Genomic DNA, 17,904 nt, shown 5'->3' with positions numbered 1-17,904 from the left:
ACAAGAACTTTCATGTGCATTTTAATTTCGGGCATCTTTGCTCTCGCGAAATTTGCGAAATTATAATGCACGCAAACATTCCTCATTTTACAGTACATTGAAGCCTAGGTACATTGAATATCCATGAGATAGGTTCATGTTTATTCATGTAGTCAATTAATTCACTCACTTTATGGGACATTTCTGCTGATGAATAAGACTGATGGAGAGTCAGCCTATTGATTTCAGTTGGTATTCAAGGAAAATGGCAACTGTACGGACTACTTCTCCATGTCGCTGCAAACTTGAGTAGGCAGGTTTGCCAAATCTGTCCTACCTTTTACTAGCAAGCTGTCATGTTTTGCATGAAATACATTTACCGTAGGGGGAGTTAGAAAGGTTTAGGATGAGATGGTTACTATCCTTAACTTAAGACTTGTTCTGAATATGGAGGGTTTATAGACAGTATACCCCAATTACAAACAAACAAACAAACAAAACAATGAACATGACCAGGGGCCCGTTGCATAAAAGTTACAATTATGGTAACTTTGCCATCCAATGGTAACTACCATGGCAACAATACTCAACAGCCAATCACAATCAAGAATTCCATGGAAGTTACCATTGGATGGCAAAGTTACCATAATTGTAACTTTTATGCAACGGGCCCCAGGTCAATCAGATATGCAATCACATATTTACGGGACATGTTCGAAAATCGTGACAAAGAGTTGTGAAATCTTTGTGGACACAGAAGGAAGTTACCATGCACATTCCAAACCATGTACAAGTTTGAGGCAACTGATGAAGTTCATTTTAGTTCATGCATTCACCTTACACCTGAAGGCCATTATTGAATTATGGCTGACACTAGGACAATTCCAAACTAAAGTTAGTCTAAATTTAAAAAAAAACAATGAAATTTTACAAGCACAACAGTGTTTTTTTTTCTTTTATTGTTTTCAAAATTGGATTAAATGAGGGAAGTTTAAGAAAGTGAAGTTTCACTCATTTTTGCAACATAATTTTTGAACAGTCATGTGCAGATGAGTGAGTTAATAATGTCATCAACTCACAACTTGTCATATTTATTTTGTACTTTGATAAAACTTTCACTGTTGTGCTTGTAGATGGTTCCTTTAAAAAAAAAAGAAAAAGACAATATACATGTATCTGGTCTGGAATTGTTTTTCAAGGCATCCTAATGGCTGGTGCACACCCAGATTCAAGATAAAACTTGCATGGTTAACATAATCACTCTGATTTGTTAAAAGTGATGCTATAGAGTTAGAAACATGATTTGCAAAAATGTGAGGCTAGTATGCATTCAGTGTGATCACAAAGTTCATTTGGCCATAAGCTCATTTCAAAACTTGTTTGGAAGTGAGAAATTTTCCTTTTTGTTTTTCATTTTGTTAATTTGCATTGTGAAAGCCATCATCACAAGATGAAAGGCATAATGAAAGCTTGTAACAGCGTATGTCTGGTGTAGTTTCACCTGAGAGTGTTTGTCGATAACTGCCCTACCTTACTGAAAATAGCCACAAATGAGACCCTGGAATTCTTGCATGGTTTCTCCTGAAGGTGTTCAAATATACTCTTTCTTTGGTCTTAGTGAAAAAGGAATCCAAATTTTGAATTGAAGATGTTGACATTTTGAAAAAGAAACATGCACGAAAAAACAACAACATTGAAAATAGCCATACATAGAACTGTGTAGGGATAGTATAACTTAATTGTCAGCTAAGTTTTAATGTCGTGGTGTATTGGGAAAAGGGACAGAAAAATCATTCTCTGCAAAATGGCAGCTATTTCTGATGAGAACAACTGATGTGTATGTGTAAAAAAAAGGTGGGTTTTTGAAAAAAAGTGGGTTTTGTAAAAAATAGGAAGACATACAACAGTGTGGAAGAAAGGCAAGGACACTGTCATCTTAGTCTTCGTCTCATGACATATTGTGGAAAAATGTCCTTGTATTTTTTATGCCTCCGCCACGAAGTGGTGCCGGAGGCATTATGTTTTCGGGTTGTCCGTCCGTCCGTACGTACGTACGTCCGTCCGCTTTTGTATATGCGATAACTTGAGTAATATTTACTGGAATTTTACCAAACTTGGTCCAAGTATGAAGTATGATGGGGCAATTATTTGATTAGATTTTTGGTGAAATCGGCTAAAGGTCAAAGGTCAAAGGTTAAGGTCAAATCATGAAATTGTATCCATTTACGCGATAATTCAAGACTGGATAGAGCAAATTTCACCAAACTTTGTTGGGGGATTCAGTGAAATCGGACAGAGGTCAAAGGTCAAAGATCAAGGTCAAATCCTAAAATTTATCTGTTTACGTGATAACTCAAAACTGGATGAAGCAGCTTTCACCAAACTTTGTCCAAGGATAATGTATGATGGGACAATTAGTTGAGTGGATTTTAGTGACATTGGCAAGAGGTCAAAGGTCAAATGCTACAAATGTTGCAATTTCCCCCATATCTATGCAATGCCCAAAGGTATTTTCTTGAAACTTGGTGTGGACATGTACTACTGCGTAAAGATTCTCTAGAGAGAGTTTCATGTCATAAGGTCAAAGGTCAAAAGGTCAAAAGGTCAAAGGTTAGGTGAAAATGTTGCAATATCACTTTTCTCGCAAATGGTTCAATGTATCTTCATGGAACTTGGTACATACGCATGTACTGACTGGCAGGGATTATCTAGGGAATTTAGGGGTCATGGGTCAATAGTCAGGGGTCAAAGGTCAAGGTCATCTCAAAATTTTACTATTTCCCTCATTATATGCAATGCTTGCATTATTAGTTTCAAAACTTAATACATGCATTACCTAATGGAGATTCTCTGGGAAATTTCCAGGCAGAAGGTCAAAGGTCAAAGGGTAAGGGTCAAAGGCCAGGTTTCAATTACCCCCTTCCCCCCCCCCAAAAAAAAAAAAAAAATCCATTTTGTACTGTCATTACATTCTTTCTTCTTACCTTTGAAATTACTCAATGCATAAACTTATAAAAAGGTCTGTCAGAATTCAAGTAAAAATTCTCAATTCTCCAAATATGTGTACCTGCACTCTTAGAAAATTAAAGCAAACCCAGTTCAAGACATTTCTGGCAAACCTGTCATTTCAATATTTTGCCAGTTATGTGAAACTGTCATGGATCACACATTGTGAAGACATTGTACTATACGCCTATTGAGAGAATCATGCATCATGGCGGAGGCATCAGTCGCCATAGCGACATTTCTAGTTTTCAAAATGTCGGCTCTCTGTAGTGAGAGCAACTTCAGAATCTATGTCAGAGAAGTGGGGATTTATGTATCTTTGAGATACATGATGTGCGGATATAATTATGCACTGAGATGGGATAAAGCTGCTTTTTTTGTGACACATATGTTCAAAAATAAACATGTATGAAAAGGTGGGATTTTCCAATATCAGTTTATGAAATATATTTTCATGTCATATCTATTTGTATTTCGATTCAATGTTTACAAATGGAGAAAATAGTTCTTTCTTTTGAAGACTAAAGTTCATTTTTCTCTTTGGAATCGGCAATTATTTCTTTTTTATTTCATGGAAATTGATTTAAATTTGAATTGAATTTACTCTTTTTCCAATATAATGAATTGAAAATCAGAATTGCCAATTTAACATTACAAAATGATAATTTCTGCAGCAGAATCCCTCAGCCCATCCTTGGTTTAAAAAGAAAAGAAAAGTAAAAGTAAAAGTACATTGTGTATTTTGCAGAAATTCTTCCATGACTGCAGTGTCATGAAGAAAGTGTACTTGATTTTGTACTGCACACTTGATATGTCATCTCAATATGTCATGTTCATGAGATGAGAAATGAAAACGTAATATATACAACTACTGTATACGCCGAATATTTCGCGAGGTTTTTATTTTTGCGAGTCGGGTGGTATTCGCGAAATTAAAGACATGCGAAAATATTGACTCTGATCCCGATGTGAATGTGACGTACGTGTGTACACTTCTCCGTTCAGTACAGACTCCATGATCGCGAATTTAACCACCCGCGAAATCGTCGGGAATTCCCGATTTGCGAAAATTTAGACTTGTGAAATATATGGCGTATACAGTAGTTGGACAGGTTTGGTTTTGATGATACATAAATGTCAGAACTAATGGAGATATAATTGATGTGCTAATGAAACCAAAAAATATCTTAAAGTCAGTCTTGAATTGTGATTATCCTGGCTGGTAACTTAAGTTCAGAGGGATGGATTTCTGGAAGAATGACCCCGTGTTTTCATTTTCTATATTCTTCAACTATTAGAATCCGATATGCTGTATCAGCAATGCCCTGGGATGAAAATACAATATGTAGTGTGTAGATGATTTATCTGTTGATTAACACATTCCAACAATAACTCATAAGTATTGTTTTCTAGTCTTTATGCCTCACCATTTTAAGTGAGAATATGTCTTGCTCTGTCTGTCAATTCACTACTTTCATTTTCCCTATTTTTTTTTTTTCAGTTAAGCTGTCGAGTCATTCAGGAACTTTGCTGCTCGTGTTGCCAATTTAGGAATAGATAAAATCATTGAAAAAATTGATCAAACATTCATTTCATGAGATTTTAGTTTTTGTTAAGAAATCTCTCCTAGGGTATTGTAATGATGGCTTACCTCCAATGTAAAGGTCTGGTGGGAGATGTCTTGTCTTGAGATAAGGGATTGGAATAAGAGCTTACCTGAGATAAGGAGTGCCTTGAGCAGTGTTCCAGATTTAGGGGTTCTTCTGGGCAGGAAAAGCTTGCTAAAAGCCAGTGAACAGGAATTAAAAATTTTGGCAGCCCAGAGATGGGGCAGGGGGTGTTTTCAAAGGGTTTTTCAACCTTGAATAATACCGAGTTTGGATTGGGGAGGGGGGGGGGGGGTCTTGAATGAACCCTGAACATTTTCATTGATGTGCTACATGCAAACCACAGGATCAAGACATCTCTACACTGTGTAGTGTCTTTCTGCTTCTCAACTGAGCGCCATTTTGATGCTGTTGTTGTGTGTATCCATCTAATCGCAGCTGGAGGAGTTGCGGGCGGAGTGGGAGGCGAGGCTGGGGGCGGCCAAGGAAGAGCTGGAGGAAGAGAGGAAGAAGCAGATCAGTGTGGTCAAGTCTGCCCACGAGAGGATGCTTGACCAGGAGCAGACTGACCACCTGCAGACCCTAAAGGTGAGTCTACGTCCTAATACGCCAAATTGGTGACTGGGATGGAACGGGCACAATGTGGACCTGATACAGGAACAGAAATTCCCATACATAGAATAAACCACCTGTAGATTAGATATCATGGATGAGACTACCCTATGATCCACTGATGACCAGGATTAATGTTACTGTGTAATTCAAGAAATAATATGAAAAAGAAAATTACCAATTTTGGATTTGGCATTTTAAATGGTCTTGTCGATGTTATGAGTGAAGATTTCATGATAATTTCCATCTAACCAGGATTGAATTAGCACAGTTTTAAGCTGTTGATATGAGATGATATGAGTGAGAAAATCTACAAATGAGGAATTCTGGGACTCATCAGGCAATGAAGGTAAACCATCTTTGACTATTACAAGACATATGTTATAAGACATTGCAGTGCTATCATAAGACACATGATATTGCAGTACAGCTTATCTTACCATTTTGAAGTTGTATGTGTTTGTTTCTGTGTCTTATTTTCTTATAATTTTCTTTTTCCACAATAGGTAGGGCATTGGACTAAATTGCTAGTGTATGAAGCCTGTAGGGATGATTTTAAAAAAATAGTGAGTTAAACAGCATGTAGAGTATCTCTGTTTGAATCTCAGTGATGCATGAGATGTATTGTTAGAGGATGCCACATACTTGAAGCTAATACACACAGAACCGGTAATGAAGCTGTCTGCATCCATGGTTTGTTGACTGTCTGTCCTTCCTTCGAAACTCCCTCATTAGGAGCTGAAGGACCAGCACGAGTGGGAGATGGAAGCCCTGAAGGGCCAACTGGACGTCAGGCAGCAGGAGATCTTTGACGAGATGAAGGCCAAGCTGGAGGAGGCCCATCAGACGGAGAAGGAAGCCATACGCCAGCAGTGCCAGGTGAGATGAGTGGGCGTGGGCGTGTCTCCCGCCTCCTCCCCATGACGACCACTACCACCACCACCATCATCATCATCACCACCACTCATATTCCTCAGTTCAGTCATGCATGCACTGATTGCACATTGTTGTGTCCACTTAGTTTTCTGATTAGCATGATATTTTGAAGCAGTGTTTAGAGCTCAAGGCTATCCATCTGATGGGACATTGCTACAAGCAATCACTGTCTATCTGTGATTGAACTGATCGGAAACAGTGATGCTTTTGATAGAACCAAAGAGAAATATATTATAGCTGAGTGCAAATATATGCAGTGCATGTAATACATTCACAGGCAAACAACTGGATCCAAAATCATCTTACTACCTTCAGTACTACATACAGATAAGTGCTATGTTCAGTAGGTTTATGAGCATGTCAAAACTCTGCAGTTGGTTCAGCACTGTAATCCCCCCCCGGACAAAAAAAACATCATTATTTGCCCCCATCTATTCCCATCTTTACCCCTCCTCTAATCCCTTCTTTCCCTTTATCATTTGCTCTACCAATCCCTTCCACATCTACCCCAGCTATCTCTTCATCTTCTGCCCTACCAGTGCCTCTCACAATGACTTTACCCTTCCCTTCATATTCTGCTTTACTACAAATACCTTTCTACCAGTCACCATACTCATCCCTAAATCATCTGCCCCACCCGTCCCTTCTCCACCTTCTCTACCAATCCTTACCTTTGTACCCCACCTGTCGTTTCATCATCTACTTTACCAAACGCTTTGTCATTTGCCCCATGGATCCCTTTCATTGTCTTTCCCACCTGTTTCTTCATCATTACCTACCAGTTCCTTCATCGGCTGAAGAGAAGCTGTGAAGTAGTTTTAGTTTATCAAGAATTTAGAAAGATCTTGTCCCATGACTACTGGTATGCCATTGATTCCATGACAAGTATTTCTTTTGCTGCAGGGAGCAAGTACCCCTCCCTTGATGAGTCTGACTACATTAACGCTGTGAATAACATGACATACACTACTGAATTTTCAAGAAATATAAGACAACTGAAAAGAAAGCAGTTCAGTACAAAGGAAGTTGATTTCTTAAACTGTAAAGAAAGTCACTCTTGAAGTACAACCCTATACTCTCCTGTATAGAGTTGACTTGGGATTCTTGAGGCAGTATATTTATAATCAGAATTGACACCCAAATATAACACAAGAAATTTGTATGCTTGTCCCTCTTTGTGAAACAGGCCAGAGCTCAACAGGAGCTAGACTCAGTCAAGTCCACCCTTGAACAGCTCTACGCGGGCCAGACCGATGCCATACGAGCCGAGCTGGCCCTGGAACAGGCCCAGGCCTTGAGCCAACTGCGCCAGACCCTGACGTTGGCCAACCAGGAGGCCATGAGTGAACTGGAGGAGGTCTGGAAAGCAAGACTAGAGGAGGAAAGGAGGGAGGTTGCTGCAAAGACTGGTAAGCTCCCAAACTTTCATCCATTTCTTTCACGTGAGTGGTGTTGGTACATGTTGGCTAATTTTGGGAAAAGAATATGTCTTGTGATCACAAGGTTGTGGATTCAAACCCCATCCTAAATGTCCTTGAATTCATCGCAGTGTGAAGTAATTTGATTTTCAACCAGACACTTCTTCTACTGGAAAGAGGAAACCACTGTAAATCGTATCAAATCCCATGTCACAATGCAGATTACTACATTTCACTTTTGAGTGGGGGATGGCTGCATTGGCCTGTGTACTCTGTATGTATGGATAGAATTTCTGCGCACTACTTTATTGCTCTTACGTCCCTGTTCCTGAATGAATGTTTGAGACAAAATGTTGCAACACCAAATATACAGATTTGTACATTATTGATATTCGGACAAGTGGGTTTGAATGGAATATTATGATTTTGTTGTGTCCAGAATATAAAGCAGGCTTCTGTTATCTGCAAGTACATGTACATTGTACCGGTATGTACCAATACATGTATATAAAAAGTGCATGATACTTTTGTGTTACCATGATCATTCCCAGCCTAAGAATAAGACTTTTTTTTTTTATATTCACGTGATTCTTAGACTTGTCTGTACAACATGCTCAGTTGTGCACATCATCTTACAGTGACATTGGGTTTGCAGAGACTCCAACCCAAAGTACCTTCTGATCTGGAGATTTTCCCGCCTGAAACCCCGAGCAAACGGGAGACTCAAAGTTGATGTGTGCGAAGCGCGAAATTCCCAGGGTTCTAGATGCTCTCTGGTGCTATCTAAGGCTTATTTTTTCAACATACGATAGAAATATGCAAGAAATCCTTTCCAACGGGAGACAAAGAGCCAGGGCGGGAGAAATTAAATCTCGAACGGGAGATTTTGCAAACATGGGTTTTCGGCGGGAGATCTCCCGTCGAAAACGGGAGAGTTGGAGTCTCTGGGTTTGTACAAAAAAAAAAAAAAAAAAAAATTGATAAACTAAAAAAAGAGAAGAAAAGTGAAATGCAAAGTAGATAGTGGAATGATAGGAGAAGGAAGAGGAAGAGATGGAAGCGGTGAAGTGGGAGAAAGTGATAAACAAAGGAAGAAAAAAGAATGAAATTGGGAAAAGGGAAAAGAGTGAAAGAAAAATGAGAAAAAGAAGGTATCTGCAGAGGAGGAGGAAGAATGAAAAGAGGAGGAGGAGGAACATAGCAATAGAAGAATACATTGTAAGCCAGTTTGCAATCTGAGCATATCATGGTATTGTGCAGATAAAGGCCATTTATATTGCAGACCTTCTCTTGAAAGTGACTTGTGAAACTGAGGTACAAATTGTACATGTAGTTTTGAAAACTGTCAAAATCTTTATGAAAACATTGTTATAGATACTCTTGTATAAAGTCTAATTGTAGGTGCAATATATTGGAATGTGCAAATGACTTTGTATTCTTTTTGACTGAATTAACATAAACCGTGATTCATACCTGGCTTACATGTAAATATTCACATGTTTTGCTACCCATGTAATTAGAAATTTAATCCATGTTGTTGTTGTTTTTTTTTAGTACATGTATGTGGTTCAAAGGTCAGTGCAGACAACTGCTTAGAGTAAACTGGCTGATTGGATGAGGAGATTTCTGATCTTTTATACTGTTATGTCCTACAATCCAGACCAAAAAACAACAACACAAAAAAGAACAAAACAAAAAGCAAATTAACACAAAACTAAACGGTGTATTGTTCCAGGCTGCTGTGAAATTACCACGTGCTATACTGTACCTGACCTGTGTACCAATTGACCCCTCTTCTCTGTAGGTTGTGCTTTCTAAATCTTTGATGATTATGGCACACCTTGTCGTGCAATCAATGTGCTAATGAAACCTCTCTACTCCATCCCACTGCTGTACTTTCACTTTTGTCTTTCTTGGTATTCAAGGATGTTAGTGTAAGTTTCCTCTAGCTGTGAAACTACAAGTACATTCTGTGGTATAATAATAATATACTGTAATGTGGACTGGCTTTGAGGGGGATACAACATTTATTGAAGAGAACACATTGCTATTGCCGAAGGCAAGAGCAATCTGATTAGTGAGGTCAACTGATATTGTATTCCCTGAAAATAGCCGGTCAATTTCATTTTCAGTCACAAATTCAGACAACTATAGCAGACTTGTAGTGACAGGTATTAAATGTAATCACATTTTCAAGTGCATTCTTAAAGGGGATGGCTAGTAACTGATCAGTGGGAATCAGTGGGAATGCTGGGGGATGATTTTTCCAATCCTTGTGGGATTCATTTAAGAGTACATTATATATTTATTGTTGTGTGAAAATTATTTGCTTCAGAATGGTCTCATATTCAAGTAATGTGCAGTTCAGTGTTTCCAAGTTAGCATGCCTGTACAGTGATGGGGCGATCGTTAATGGCCCGTTAACGACAGAGAATAGAGACAACTAGAAGTTTCATCAAAATCAGACTTTAAATAAAAAAGATAGAATTCTAAAGTTTGTGTGTTTTTATAACTGAATAGTGAGATATCATGTAATTTGCAACCACAAATAAGACAGTGATGATGTCGCCCCCATGTTACTGTAAAAGTGGACACTTTGGCGGTGTTGAAATTTACGAGCATTTTGCACAAACAGAAGCTAGTGCAAAAATAAAAGCACAAAATTTTTTTGCATGGCATTGGACTGTGATTAATGTCCTGATTCCGTGGAATTAAAAACATACAAAATTCATCTTACCCAGCCAAGAGCAAAAAATTACTCTTGTGAAAATGTCCACTTTTACAGTAGGCATCCTCTTCTCTAGAAGGTTAGATACAAAAAGTGTTATAAAAGTCATGTTTTTGATTGAGTGTTTAGCAACCAAAAACCCTTTCCCCCTTCTAAGTCATGGTTACTAGGTTATCACCAGTGTTTATTGGTTGAATGTGCCAAATCATGTGTGGTCTGAATCTTATTGATCAGCATGTATAATAAAGTACAAATAATTTCTAGGAATTTGATTGAGCTGGTATTTGGCAAAAAAAATAAAAGTAAAAGAAGAAACTGCATTTACTCATGGATTATATCATACCCACTTTGTTGATATAAAAGTTATAGTAGAAGTTTCGTGCAATCTTTCTGTAGGCCCCACTCGTGATGATTTTGTTTACTAAACAGCATTTGGTACAGAGAACCACAGTTGGTTTTTACAAAGGTCCCAAAGACCCTCTAGGTCTGCAGCAAGGATTGGAGACTTAACTGTGTGATATGTTGAGTTTAAATCTTCCGCTGCAATTATCATGTTATGCATGGTGAGCTCTTGGCAGGGTTGTATGTCTGTTGTATGTCCATCAACTGGCTTTACTGTCAATCACCATTTAACTCTCATCCTCAGAGTACACATTAATCATGTTAATGGGCACCCCTACAACATTAATTGGATCAATCCAAGTAACAGTCCCTTGACTCAGCCAGTGCTGAAGCTCCCCTCCTCTGCCATTGCTCATTAGCAGGACTGGGGGAGTCTTCCAATTTGTACTTGCCCTGTGGGGGTGTTTCGGTCACTATTACTCCGTGCAAGGATGAAAAGGGGGAATTATTCATGCATGAGTAGTTGATGGCAGTTGGCGCGTGGCGCCTTCTAATGCATCATCAGTGTGTGTGATGTGGGGAAGATGGTATTGTGTTTACACTGGTGTGTGTCTGTGTGTGTGAGAAGAATCATGTGAAGTTGGATAGCTTTGTGTGTGCACTGGTACGGTGTGTGTATAATTCAGTCTTTGTGTGTGTGTGTTTGTATGTGTGTGTGAGAGAGTGGCGTGTGGATTCATTCGGGCAGACCAACAAAACAAAACCTGTGGACTTTGACCTCCGCAATGATTCCCACTCTCACATTCAATGACCAGCCCCCTTTTCAGTCCCACTCATCAGTGATCACGTTAGTCACTTGAGACGCTCCCTAGCCTTATCCAAGTGTGGAGAGCGGTGCCTTGGGATAGCAGGGATGCAGGTGTTTACTCTTCGCCGCGGAGAGGCTTGACGTGGCTATGCAAGCCTTATTTTCCTTTGCATGGCAACGTGTGTGCTGCCATTTTATTGCTGCAGTTGTAGAGGAACGCCAACTGTCGGGCAAAATCTGCCTAATTCTTTGACTTGGTTGTATTGATTGGATATTGTTTTCCGCTGGCGGGGTGCATGTGTATGTACTGCAGCTGACGTTCGGCTCTCTCATCATAGTAAGTAGTATGGTCTCTTAAGCTGATTGATTTATATTGCAGGTCATGCATGCATTGAGAGCGACAGAGAGGTGATGAATGAATGGGATTAATGCAGTTGTGCTTCCAAGCCGTGCATTTTTCATAGATGTGCTCTTTGTGCAAATTAATAAATGCCTTTACACCAAGTGTTGTAATAGTATGGGAAAGGATGACCCCTTATTTATCTTTTCTTTCGAGAGAAAAGTAATCATGAATTTGTCTACTTCAAGGAGCAAGCTTATTTCATTCACTACTAGTGTATGATTGAGCTCAAAATTGTCTTCCACAGAACTCTTTAATGTATGTGTACCCACAATCACAAATGTATGCATCATAAAAAGCACTGATGGTAGTGATTAAAATTCAAATTGCAGCGTAATGTTTTTAGCATGATAGTTTGTGAAAAATTCTGATGCTTTAACAGGAGGCTTTACCATCTTTTCCTCATCATAACTTACTGTAAAAACTGCTATGTTCGTGAATTTAACAACACATGAAAATATCCTGTAGAGTAAAAGGTGCATCAGTACACTTACAGATATAATTGCCTCAGTGTTAAATTTCAAAAAGAACATCTCGCAAAAAATGTGTAAGTGACCTACTTATTCGCAAAAATATCTATACATGCAAAATTATTTAGCTTTTGCAGTACTACATCTTTATAAGAGTAATTGTAGTGTGTGTGTTTTCACTTTTATGAACTGACAGGGAATAGCCACATTCTTGTCTTTATACTGGTCGTACTTTGTTCAACATTCATCAGTTGTAGAAGATAAAAGCAGAATCAGAAAACGTTGATGATGCATTTTATTAACCTTACAACTTTTCCAATGGTTTGATATAATCTGGTATATTATGTAGAATAGTAACATTTAAACTTGGGTTACTTTAATTGTGCATTGATATGATGGAAAGGATGGGAGTTATCATTTTTTATTGTCTTTAAAAAGAACACTTTGTCGAGATGTGTTTGCAGACGTGTCATCTGGAGACTTAATTGCTGATGATATTGTAATCTCATCTAATTTTAGTTGCAGACAACTTAATATGAAATCCCATTACTTCTCTACTTTTAAAGTGTGATTTTACTCAAACTTCTTAAATTCTGTTGGTTTGATGTCACTCTGTTTATTAGCTTGAAAATGCAGTGGTATCGTCCTAACAATGGAACTGATCATTTGCCATTCTTTACAACCTTTTAGTAATGCTGGATATCAGTCAATGAGTGAAAAAGATTGTTATTTTAACATTGCCACATACATCTTTTATGTGCACCCTAGATACATTCCAACTTGAACTGCAAACTAGTAACAGAAACCAAAGATTTCATTTTCTTATTTGTGTACTGAACTTTTGTCAGTCTTTATAATGAGGAGCACCTGTATATCTGGTTACAAATCAACCAGAATATTATCATTTAACATTTGATTCTTGAAATCATTTTGCATATATTAATATTTTGCTTTGTAACTAAAATCATGCTGAGGCTTAGATATGAGAATGAAAAAAAAAAACCAGGTAGGGTGATAAAAGTAGAGATGTAGATTGAGATGTTATAGAATGAAAAGGAAGGAGAGAGCATGAGAGAAGGGAGAAACTATAAGATTAAAAAATTGGGAGGGATCAAGACAGTAGAAAGTGAGAAAGGGAAAAAGAGCGAGATAGGGAGAGGGAGAGAGTGGATTGGTAGAGCTGAAGAACGAAAGTTTGAGTTCGAAAGGCTGAAACATGAGAACAAGGAAATGCTGTAAACGCACTGTTAATGGGATACAAGGCACAATGCATATTGTACTGTGCATAATGAGAGTTTTCATTAAAAAGTTGTTTATACAGTAGACTAAATTTGCATGTGAGATACATTGTATGTCTTTTTTAAACAAAGACAAAGGAAATGTACAGTAAGGTATCAGAAGAATCAAAGTGTTGTATATCAGCCTTTGTGTCACACCTTTGATATGACATTAAATTTTTAAACATTGTGACCTATACATTGTGTAAATGTGTCCTACAGAGAAATGTGAAAGGCTTCAAAGACTCATTAATTTCCGATTGATATTTAAATGAGAAATCTCTGTGTTAGTCTTGAGACAATGCAACTAGTCTTGCTAACGAGTTTACAAGTAATGCATTCATTATTGTACAGCCTGTGGTTCCCCCTTGTTTGTACAATGATGAGAGTGGTGACTGCTCCATTTGATACTAGTATTTTGCATTTCTGTAGCTCTGTATTTCAGTTGGTCAAACAAGATTTTGTCTCTGCCTGTAGTAGCACATAATTCTTTGTACAATGCATGGGAAATTTGATCATCTCATTTTCTGGAATTGATAGTGAATACTTGATGCAGTTTTGGGAGGTTTGACTGAAAAAAGCGTGAAGGGTATGTACATGTATATCATCTACAATGCTGGATGGCATTATCATTATGTGATGATATTTGGAAATGAGCCCGGGCTTTTTTGTACGGTACTCTAATAGGTCATTGCAACTTTTGCAGGTTTGTTGTGTACAGCATATTGCAGATTCTCAATATTATACACATGTATGTACAATTACATTGTAGTAACAATCAAATGCAAGCTATTAGTTTATAACGTGTAGTCACTGTTATGCGAGACCTGTTTGCTTTGATGGAAAATTCTATTCTCAAAATCAAAACAGAGAGTCAGTCATTGTTTTGTATCACTGAGACTGCTTATCAAAGCAATTATTTTCTTCTTTAAATCCCCTGAACTTATTTAACCTTCCAATAAAAAAAACTGTTTTTGATTAGCCAGTATTCTTTAATCAGAGAAGTTTAAATCTGAAATATTTCAGGAAGTTTGACATCTGTTTGATATTGGTAGAAGGTTTGGCAAATTATGGTAGACTGACACTGTCTGTGAGGTACTGTACATTGTACTTTGTAATTTAGTTTACTATAGTATCCAGGGCTGGACATTAGGGGTGGCCTGTGGCCCTGGGCCACTACAAAGTTTTGTCAGGCCACCATATTTCTTACTCTTGGATTCTTGCTCTTGCATTTATTTCGAGCCACTAAAGTTTTGAATTCAAAGATTTTAGTGGCCTGAACGGGCTACCAGACAAAAAAGCTAGTGTCGAGCCTTGCTGCACATACAGGTACAGGTATGAGAGGGTGCATCAGAAAATGGGTTAAAGAGATTGAACTCTCATGACAAGCCTTGCAACTGAGTCATATATTTATATCTGATATTAGAAGTTTGTTAGGCCTGAAAACTTGTATTGGTAACCCAAAGGTTGTCTCCAACGTTATGTAAGTCTCTGCAGCATTTTATTCTTTATTCTTGATTTTGTTGTTGTATTTTGAATTACTTGTTGGTGAGCAATGGATTAGCAGTCTTAGTAATTACAATGTATGAAAGCATGGTTTGGTCTTTCTGCCATGGTCTTGATGAAATAATGCCTCATCCATCCGGAGATGCCTACACAATCATTTAGAAAATGGCTGACATTTGAAGTGAGATATCCTATGCAAGCTTTCACTGCTGACTGCCAGGTACTACTGTAGGCTACTGAGTATATGCGCGCCTCGGTGTGCAGGGCAGTGGTTGAAAGGGATGGGAAAGGAGGGGTCGAATTTCTCTACGTCTGAAACTTGCAGACGCCTGTGAATTAGGTCAGTTTTTCCTCACTGATTTTGCAGACCGTTAGGCTGTTGACCAGGATGCCATTTGATGCACAGTGGTATACATTATACATGTAGGTCTGCATGCTTTTTGCATATAAATAATTAATACATCTAGATCTAACTTCCATACAGTGTCTATACAATGTAGGCTAATTGACTTCACAACCCATGTGTCAAACAGGAATATCCTGCTTGGCAGCAGCAGATTTATGAAACTGAAATTAAAAATTGTAGCCATGTTCATTTTAAACGTCACATGGTGTATAGGGCCTACAGTGTATATCTTTTTTTGGAAAGATTATGAGCCATTTGTAATAGTAGGCCCTATATTATTATCATGTGCACCAAAGTTACTATTATGCGCAGTGTGAGTATCGTGAGCTGTTTTAATACAAGTATTACTAATTAATACTACGTTACTACAATAGCTAGAGTACTTACTACAGTTCATACACACTGCACATGTATGCAAGGCTCCTTGCAAGCTAATACTGTACATCAGGTCAGTGCCTGGAATGACAATTCTGCTGTAACTAGACTATAAACTCATTCCTTTTGAGTTATTGCCCTCAAAAGTACACGTGACTCCTTGTCCAGTTACAGAGAAAAGTATTATGACACTCTGATGGATGTGAAATTCAAGGAGACTGCTTGCAGTATGGATGAGATAGTGCTGGTATGTAGAACTTGGTATGGGGGGGGGGGATGGTTCAAGCAAAGGTAACAGACAAAATGCTTAATAAATGTGTAATTTCCCTATCTAGAGTTTCTTTGCTGATTGCACGTTATTTGGAGCATTCTCCTTTCGGTGCAGCCGTTGAAGTTGCTGGTGGGATGTTGGCGTTGTTTGGAGGATGCTGAAAAAAAAAAATCAATCATACAATCAATATGGCACACCAGTAATTCGTTCTTTGTCTACATATCCTCCATGCACAGGACTTGTGTCCTTAGTGCAGTGGTTGGCAGTCAAGGCCTCACGTCCAACTTTGAAAGATCTGAGGAAAGATCCCCGAGCTAAACCAAGAATGAAAATATTCCAGTTTTGTGTCTCTTAGTAGATCTGGAATTGAAAACTACCCCCACATATCTGGAGGTGCTTATTTTTTTGTTCCCAAAGAAACTTCAGACAGCTTGCATTAAGACTAGCAACCACTTCTGGCTATCTGTTACTGTCAGGATTATTGCATGTTAAAATCCGTCCTCCCTCAAGACTTTGTGTCAAAAACCTCTAGAATTTTTATGCGTGCAAATGCATATGAACATCCAGCAGTCTTATCGAAGTTTCTGCTACAAGGCAATCCGTATGATTTGCTGTGAAAACCAGTTGAAAGGATTTTGACTTACAAGTTTGCCTGTAGTTTGTTTCTAAAATGACATTATGACTTTATTTAGACTACTAAAGGAGACATCAGTATATTCAAGAATTAAACGATATGGAACCTCATTCTTTCCTCTCTACCAAACATCTTGTTTGTTTGAGCTGGAGTATGAAACATGATATTCTTACAATTTGGCTAGTGCTGTGATGGTAACTCAAAGAACTAAAAATGAGTTCAAACAGTGTAACTTGGGACCTGACAGTTGCTATAGATATTATCATGCTGATCTAAAGTTTTGATCAAATGGTCCTGCCAGTAATGTCTCCATTCAAAACAGAGCACAGAATGTGTACACCAAAACAGCGACAACAAAAGCAGGATACTTTTATTTGCGTAGCAAAGATGTCAGTGTGCAGAAAAGATACTATGGCATGCAATATACTAGATGATGTACAAATCCAGTCTGTAATGCTAACTTAATTTCCATTTTAGAACTCGATGGAATCCCATTTTCTTTGCTTATTTTTCCACTATCAAATTATTTTGATATAACTCTACTGTATTTCTGATGTATTGCATTCACCATTGTACTACTGTATATCAATAAAAAGCGCCTGCTGAGCAGGTGTTTCGTGGTTGTTGTTTTTTTCATTTCCTTCCTTTCACTTTCTTCTTTGACCCTGGATGAAAAAAAGAAATCCAATCTTGCCATGTAAAGACAGAACAAATACCATCGTAAAAATATGACAGTAAGCTAATAAAAAGAAAAAAATAGGCGAGCAATGAAAATACTTGTTTGCGGGAAAATCATAAATCAAAAGTGATTTCTTATGAAGCACATCTTTCAAACATATATGCCCTACAACAGCTTAAATGATGAAGTAACTGAAATCTGAAAATTATCGTGGCAACAAGTCATATTGGTAGCGAGTTCTGACTAAAAAAAAAAAATACAATGTAATAATAATGCCTCCACTCCGGCACCATTTCGTGGCGGAGGCATAAAAAAAAAAGAACTGTCAGACCATTTTATAATGTCTGAATAAGTATTTTTTCATGTAATGGAGAATGTTATGAAACCAAACGCCACCGATAAAATCACAGTCGCTAACAACTACAAAACCATAACAGCTGATTACTTATG

General features: G+C 38.0%; 1 protein-coding gene across 1 annotated transcript in view; it reads left to right on the top strand.

The window, feature by feature from the left end:
- LOC139741958 (uncharacterized) overlaps positions 1–17,904 on the top strand; it is a 149,116-nt gene that overhangs the window by 40,826 nt on the left and 90,386 nt on the right. Inside the window, exons 10-12 of the mRNA XM_071652524.1 lie at positions 5,031–5,180; positions 5,940–6,083; positions 7,327–7,549. Coding sequence (XP_071508625.1) covers positions 5,031–5,180; positions 5,940–6,083; positions 7,327–7,549 — 517 coding nt within the window. The remainder of the gene's footprint in view (positions 1–5,030; positions 5,181–5,939; positions 6,084–7,326; positions 7,550–17,904) is intronic.

This window comes from Diadema antillarum, unplaced genomic scaffold, assembly GCF_040938485.1.
Source record: "Diadema antillarum isolate AM-2024a unplaced genomic scaffold, OU_Dant_1.0 seq00000966_RagTag, whole genome shotgun sequence".
Lineage (NCBI taxonomy): Eukaryota > Metazoa > Echinodermata > Echinoidea > Diadematoida > Diadematidae > Diadema > Diadema antillarum.
This window is presented reverse-complemented; position numbering and strand designations above follow the sequence as displayed.